The 8117-nt window shown below is 39.8% G+C and overlaps 1 protein-coding gene across 1 annotated transcript; it reads right to left on the reverse strand.

The window, feature by feature from the left end:
* Nucleotides 1-2771: 2771 nt before the first annotated feature.
* On the reverse strand, nucleotides 2772-8117 carry lacc1 (laccase (multicopper oxidoreductase) domain containing 1). The gene is made up of 5 exons (XM_022217602.2): nucleotides 7516-8117; nucleotides 6154-6332; nucleotides 5802-5967; nucleotides 5062-5287; nucleotides 2772-4753 (listed from the first exon to the last, which is right to left on the reverse strand). The coding sequence occupies exons 1-5, from the start codon at nucleotides 7982-7984 to the stop codon at nucleotides 4537-4539; spliced, it is 1257 nt and encodes a 418-aa protein (XP_022073294.1). The 5' UTR covers nucleotides 7985-8117; the 3' UTR covers nucleotides 2772-4536.

Consider the following 8117-nt stretch of genomic DNA (forward strand, 5'->3'; position numbering starts at 1 on the left):
AAAATGTTTTTGTAACTAAACTCTCCAAAAATTGCAGCTTTCTGACCAGAATGCAGATTTTCCCTCTTTAATAAACCCACAGCAGCTGTTGGTTTGACCTCGTGCTGCAGCTCTTAATTAATCTGTTCAATTAAATCCACTTTGCAGTTCAAATTGATTACATTGAAATTAAACAAGCTTAATTAATGCACAGATTTAACATCATTATTCATCAGCAGAGCTTCTATTAAACACTGGAAGTCTCGGTTTTTATCCATATTTTTATAATCTCACATAATTTCACAAGATCTTTATTTATTCATTGTCTAATAATAAATGTTTGACCTTTATTTTGTAGTTTAACTCTTGATTTAATAGCTTTTTTTTTAATTTTTTTGACAACACAAACAAGAATTCAGCTCAGATTCTCTCATTTCTTCTTCTGCTCTCAGTCTAAAGCTGAATTCAGATTTTTAAAAGAAACCCAGAAATCATTTTCCACCTTCAATAAAGAAAAAGTCGTGAAACCATTTTATTTTGAATTACGTCAACAAATGCATTCCAAAACAAGTATTCATTGTAGATCACATGAGGTAAAAAAAAACAGGACATCACATTCATTTAAAAGTACTTTTGTTGATTTTTTTTTTTAATTGCAGAAAAATAGGCCTAAAGACTGAATAATAATTTGAGTCGAGTTTGTCGCCCTCTAGAGTCACAAGTGTTTATGTGAAAATCTGGGTTGACAAAGTTGCTTTTCTTTAACCTGAAAGTCTGTTTAAAGTAGAACTGAAGAATTAACAGAAATATTATTGAAATTGAAAAATCCAGATCACTTGAGATGCAATTTTTTTCCCTTAAATGTGTCATAAAACGCCGTTAGAACTGAAGCGTTCTGGTGCTACACAGATTACTTAAGAATTTCCAGATGTAATCAAACATGATTTTTTTTCCCTACAGACTGCAGTGAAAATCACTTACACACGTGGACAAAATTGTTGGTACCCCTCAGTTAAAGAAGGAAAAACCCACAATTCTCACTGAAATCACTTAAAACTCACAAAAGTAACAATAAATAAAAATTTATTGAAAATTAAATAATCAAAATCAGCCATCACTTTTGAATTGTTGATTAACATAATTATTTAAAAAAAACAAACTAATGAAATAGGGCTGGACAAAAATGATGGTACCCATAACTTAATATTTTGTTGCACAACCTTTTGAGGCAATCACTGCAATTAAACGATTTCTGTATTTGTCAATGAGCGTTCTGCAGCTGTCAACAGGTATTTTGGCCCACTCCTCATGAGCAAACAGCTCCAGTTGTCTCAGGTTTGATGGGTGTCTTCTCCAAATGGCATGTTTCAGCTCCTTCCACATATGTTCAATGGGATTCAGATCTGGGCTCATAGAAGGCCACTTTAGAATAGTCCAACGCTTTTCTCTCAGCCATTCTTGTGTGTTTTTGGCTGTGTGTTTTGGATCGTTGTCCTGTTGGAAGACCCATGACCTGCGACTGAGACCAAGCTTTCTGACACTAGGCAGCACATTTCTCTCCAGAATGCCTTGATAGTCTTCAGATTTCATCGTACCTTGCACACTTTCAAGACACCCTGTGCCAGATGCAGCAAAGCAGCCCCAAAACATTACTGAGCCTCCTCCATGTTTCACCGTAGGGACAGTGTTCTTTTCTTCCTATGCTTGGTTTTTGAGTCTATGAACATAGAGTTGATGTGCCTTACCAAAAAGCTCCAGTTTGGTCTCATCTGTCCAAAGGACATTCTCCCAGAAGCTTTGTGGCTTGTCAACATGCATTTTTGCAAATTCCAGTCTGGCTTTTTTATGAGTTTTTTTCAGCAGTGGTGTCCTCCTTGGTCGTCTCCCATGAAGTCCACTTTGGCTCAAACAAGGACGAATGGTGCAATCTGACACTGATGTACCTTGGCCTTGGAGTTCACCTTTAATTTCTTTGGAGGTTGCTCTGGGCTCTTTGGATACAATTCCAACGATCCGTCTCTTCAATTTGTCATCAATTTTCCTCTTGCGGCCACGTCCAGGGAGGTTGGCTACTGTCCCGTGGGTCTTGAACTTCTAAATAATATGAGCCACTGTTGTCACAGGAACTTCAAGCTGTTTAGAGATGGTCTTATAGCCTTTACCTTTAAGATGTTTGTCTATCATTTTTTTTCGGATGTCCTGGGACAATTCTCTCCTTCGCTTTCTGTTGTCCATGTTCAGTGTGGTACACACCTTTTCACCAAACAGCAGGGTGACTACTTGTCTCCCTTTAAATAGGCAGACTGACTGATTATGAGTTTGGAAACACCTGTGATGTCAATTAAATGACACACCTGAGTTAATCATGTCACTCTGGTCAAATAGTTTTCAATCTTTTATAGAGGTACCATCATTTTTGTCCAGGCCTGTTTCATTAGTTTGCTTTTTTAAATAATTATGTTAATCAACAATTCAAAAGTGATGGCTGTTTTTGATTATTTAATTTTCAATAAATTTTTATTTATTGTTACTTTTGTGAGTTTCAAGTGATTTCAGTGAGAATTGTGGGTTTTTCCTTCTTTAACTGAGGGGTACCAACAATTTTGTCCACGTGTGTAATTCTGACATTTGTTACAGTGGAGAATAAATGCATATTAATAATCATAATACTGAAATGTGAATTTTTCTTGCATATTTTTCAGCCTTAATTTAAACTCTGAGGATATACAGTAGATGAGCCACTAGTTTTTATTTCAGCAAAGTTATACCACCATAAATCCACAAAAACAAAGTGAATTTCTTTGATTTTTATTTTTTGAAAGGAATCAGTGTGTGTGTGTTGTTTCATTCAAGCAGCAGTTTAAAAAAACTAAAATTTTATCGTCACAGAAGACTAAAAAGACGATGTTTGCATTTCAGATCAGACTTTTTTTGCTATTTTTTACAGCTATAATGTATTAAATCTTAAAAAAAACTAAAATGTACAATTTCTCTGATTATTTGATTTACAAAAATCTAACAAACTTGGGTTTAGGATGTACAACATTTTTAAGTCATCAATAATAGACACAATAAAGGAGACTCCAAACTCTGCTAACATTTACAAGCTTGGTGTTTCCCACTCTACTACTCTAGACAGACGTTTCACCATGCTGGACGAATCTTCCAACAACTCCTAGATTTTAGAAAGTGCTGGTGAGCTGAGGTAGGGAAGTTAGAATCTTTTAAGGATTTAGAACCAAATCTTGCAGGTGTTTTATCAAGAAAAGCAGCTGAGTTAGTGGACCACCCATGGTTCTCAGCTGCCCAAGCAGTTTCTGGGCAGTTTTTTTTTTTTTCCGCTGCTGTCACATTTTTCACTGCAATATAAAGTCCTGCACTTCTATGGAAACAGAACAATCATGGCTAGAAGCAGAGAAAACGAAAATACGTCTTTTGTTCAAGTTTACAAACTTACGCTGCCACAAATCCTAAAAAAGACAAAAACTAAAAGTTGAATTTTGCCGATTTGGGATTTTGGAATCAATTTGTCCAACATTTTTCTAAGAGTCCATAGGTTATGCCAAAACTACGGATAAAAATAAGCTCCAAATAATCCAGATATTTAACATTTACATTTGTCCGACCTAAACAAACTTGGTGTTTTTCACTCTACTCTGCGCATCAAGTCTACAACGATGTTTCACCATGCTGGATGTGTCTTCCAACAACTGGTAGCTTCTAACCAGCGCTGTTGGGCTGAGGTAGGGAAGTTCTGATCCGTTAACATAAATGTATTTCTGTACTACAGAATCTTTGGGGATTTAAGACCAAATCTTGCAGGTGTTTTATCAGGAAAAGCAGCTGAGCTCGTGGACCACCCATGGTTCTTATCTTTCTCAGCTCGGCTAACCAATCAGTTTCTGGGCAGTTTTTTTCGTGTTCTTATCACATTGTTGCTGCAGTATAAAGTCCTGCACCTCTATGGTAACAGAACAATCATGGCTCGAGGCAGAGAGAACTAATGTGTCTTTTGTGCAGTTTTACAAAGTCACGAGACCACAAATCCTGAAAAAGACAAAAACTAAAGTTGAATTTCTTCAATTTGTCTGAAGAGCCTACAGGTTTTACGAAAACTAGAGAGAAAAATGAAGTTCCAAACCTTCCAGATATTTAACATTTACATTTGTACGACCTCTACAAACTTGGTGTTTTTCACTCTACTCTGAACATCAACTCTAGGATGATGTTTCACCATGCTGGATGTGTCTTCCAACAACTGGTAGCTTCTAACCAGCGCTGGTGCACTGAGGTAGGGAAGTCTGAACTTCTAAGAACATAACTGTATTGTTCTACCAAAGAATCTTTGAGGATTTAGAACCACATCTTGCAGGTGTTTCATCGAGAAAAGCAGTTGTGTCAGTGTCCCATCCATGGTTCTTATCTTTCTCAGCTCGGCTGCATCATGACTGACGCCTGCTGGTATCATTGTGTAATCACAGTGTCTCTGCTTCAATTCAAGAGAAAAAAAGAAGTGATTGTTTCTAAAATTGTCTAAACCGAAGCACCAAAGTCCAGCTAACATCCGTCCCGTCGGCCGGCTGGAGGTCCAGGTTCTGGTTCTGTTTCTTTGATCCACAGGAAGCCCACCTGAGTGCCGAAGTTTAGCCCGTCTCTGACGTGGGAGAAGAAGTTCTCGGGGTGACAGGATGTACAAGGAGTCACGCTGGGACGGTCCGACATTGTGTTGTCGTGGATGTTCTCAGGTAGAACGCCGCCTTTCTGCAGGAGAACTCTGGGAACACAGAATAAAAATCACCTGCATATAGAAGGACTCAAAAACAAAACATATTTTAACCATTCCATGTTTAATTTCCAACATGTTACCAGAAGAAATACAGGAAATGACGCACACAACACACAGTAAGGACTTTTTAAGGCCTCAACAAATAAAATGTAATCTGTTTAACATTCCTGTAGACCCTCATAGTTTTAGCATGTGTTCTGAGTTTGTCATTTTGTAACTCTGACTGGTTCGCCCTCATGTTTTTTTATATTTTATCATATAATAACCCTGTTTCTGCTGTGTTGTGTAGTAGCTACCTGTTGGCGAGGCGGATGTCCACGTGCGGTTTGTCAGACTCTGGATCAGGAACACAGTCTGGATGGATGCTGCTGAAGTCCACTGCCTGCTGCCTCTCCAGAGTGAAGCAACAAACTCCCACCGACGGTCCCACCGCCACCACGATGTCGCTCAACCGGCAACCGAATCCTGTCACCATGGCATCCACAGTCGCCATGGCAACCCCCATCAGGGTCCCTTTCCAACCTGTAAGTTAAACATTTTTAGATGCATTCAATTCATTTAATCTATTACATATCACATTTTCTTTCAGATATTATAGGGGAATCATCCAGGGGCACCACAGGCTAAATAAAAGGTGAAATAAAGGCAGTAATGGCAGCATTTATTCTGGAAGAGTGATCCAGTTTTCAAAATAAAAGAACATCTCCAGGAATTCATTTAAAATCTGTCACATTTTTTCTTTCAGATATTCTAGAAAAATCCTGTAGGGGGCAGCAAAATCTAAATAAAAGGTGCAATGAAGGCAGTAACAGCATTATTTATTCTGGAAAAAAAATGATCTAGTTTTCAAAATAAAAGTAGAACTGAACATCTCCAGGAATTAATGTCAAATCTGACACCAGAGTTTGTTCTTTATCTTTAGTTTACTATCTTTCCTGCCACACTTGGTTTTCAATTACAAGAAGAAATGTTTTCAAATCGTTTTCACACCTGTTGACCTTTATCTCTCCAGTATCTCCATAAATACAGCATGTACCTGCGTGAGCAGCTCCGATGACCTTCTGAACCGGGTCAGCGAACAGGATCGGCATGCAGTCGGCCCCCGGAGCCGCCAAGACGACCCCGGTCTGATTGGTCACCATGGAATCGTAGCTCTCCGGCTCAGCTTTCCCCAAAACCCAGACGTCACTGGCGTGGTTCACCTGTAGGAACCAAAGTAAAAAGTTCTGTTTAAACTGGGAAGTAGATTGTTTTTGTGGTAACACACCTGTACTGGACCTTTAATCCATGAACACTGTCCCTTCACGTCATGATGTAGTTTTACTGGAGGTTAAACACATCCTGGAGCAGGTTGATGTTGGGTTTCTCGGGTAAAAACAGTTCAGCACCTTGACCAGACGGAGCGGTCGAGGGTGGAAACCGGCGGTGAGGCCCAGTCGGCGTCGGTTCTCCATCACCACGGCGACGGGGTCCCTCCTCCGGCTGCTGCTGAACAGATTCATGGAGGACAGAGTCTGGATGTAGGAGATGCCGCCGGTACGAGTGCTGAAGCCGTGACCGAAGCAGTCTGAGGCAAAAAGAGCGGGAAAAGATAGAAATGGAGATAAAGTCGAACCAAACCCAGCTCAAAAATCTGCTAATTTTATGGTACATCCAACATCATTTCATACAAGGTGTTCTGTCTGAGGTTAAATTTGAAAAGCATCGTTGAATTTGTCGATAACTGAGTGGAGTTTGATGTAGAGTCTTCTTATGTTATCCCAGTGGAGTCCTAAATGGACGTAGATAGAAGTTATCCTTTCATTAGTAAGTATTAGCACGTAGGTTGGTGTGAGTTCTCCACAAATAAAAGATCGATAATAAATTATTGTCACTTTTTCTGCATATATGAATTAATCTGCTGCATTGTGGGTATATATTTTGTCTTGTATATGAAGTATGTCCAGGAAGGGATGGTGCTTGAAACTTTGACTTTAATGAGTTAAACTGAATTTAAGCGTCGACCAAGAAGTACAGAAAGAGGAAATGCATACCAAACTCCAGTCAAATATCTACCAGTATTGTTGTGACGAACTTCTACCAAACTCTATTCAAATATATATCAGTTTATTGATTATGTGCGACAAACACATGCCAAATTCCAATCCATTATGGACCATTTTAATGATGTTATAAGACAAATCATACCAAAGCCCATTCAAATACGTGACAAGTTAATGATAATGTGATGCAAAGTCATACCAAAGTTCAAGCAAATATCTACAAATTTAATCACTTAAATTCCCAACAATCAAACATATACCAATTTATTAATAATGACAAAACGTCCATTAAAATACCTACTAAGGTCATATTACTGTGGAACAAATTCACACCAAACTCCATTTAATACTGTGGAACAAACTTATAGCGAGGTCCATTCAACTATTCACCAGTTTAATTATAGTTTGGGACAGACGTATAGCAAATTTTGGTCAAATAAATACCATTTAATGATACATCTATTTAAATATCCACCAATTTAATGATAATGGGACCCATATTAAAAGCCTTTCAAATATATATCATTTTAATAATAACATGCCATAAACTAACACCAAGGTCCATTCAAATTTAAACTAATTTAATGATAATTTTGGACAAACTAGTACCATAGTCCATTTAAATATTTACCAATTTAATGACTACATGAGGAAAGCTGTTTACCTGCATGTTTATGTCTAAAGATAATTTAATTTCGTTAAACTGACCTGGGATCAGAGTGGACCTGAGCACCGTGACTCCCTCCACCGCCGGCAGCTGCTGCAGGAACCCGGACACTTCTTCACGGACTCTGGCTGCAGGTGAGACCGGGTGGGCGGACCCTCCGCAGCCGGTACAGGTGAGGCTATGCTCGGGCCTCAGCTGGTACTCAAAGGTGTAGACGGCGGTGAACAGCAGCTCCTGGTACCGGAGCAGCACCTCTCGGCCCCGAGCGGTGGTCAGAACCCGAACCGAGCTCAGGTCCAGCCGGTCCAGGGTCCGTTTAAACCGGAACAGGCACTCCGCGGTGGAGTCCGAGTCCAGAACCTGAACGTTTCTGCTCAGAAAACCGGACTTGTTGCGGTGAAGTTTCCCGCACAGCAGGAACACATGCGGGTCGGGTTCCTCCAGCAGAGACGTGCCGGTGCGCTCCGGACAGCAGCCGTGGATCAGGTCCACCAGCACGGCCACAGCCATCCGGACAGCCGGGCAGGTTCCTGGTTAGAGGATGAAGTTCAGTCCGCTGCTCTGCTTTTATGTCCGGCAGCAGGAACATGTTGGGCTGCAGAAATAACTGAGAAACTACAGCGGAGTGAGTTTCCTGCTGCGC

Source organism: Acanthochromis polyacanthus, chromosome 14, assembly GCF_021347895.1.
Source record: "Acanthochromis polyacanthus isolate Apoly-LR-REF ecotype Palm Island chromosome 14, KAUST_Apoly_ChrSc, whole genome shotgun sequence".
Classification (NCBI taxonomy): Eukaryota; Metazoa; Chordata; class Actinopteri; family Pomacentridae; genus Acanthochromis; species Acanthochromis polyacanthus.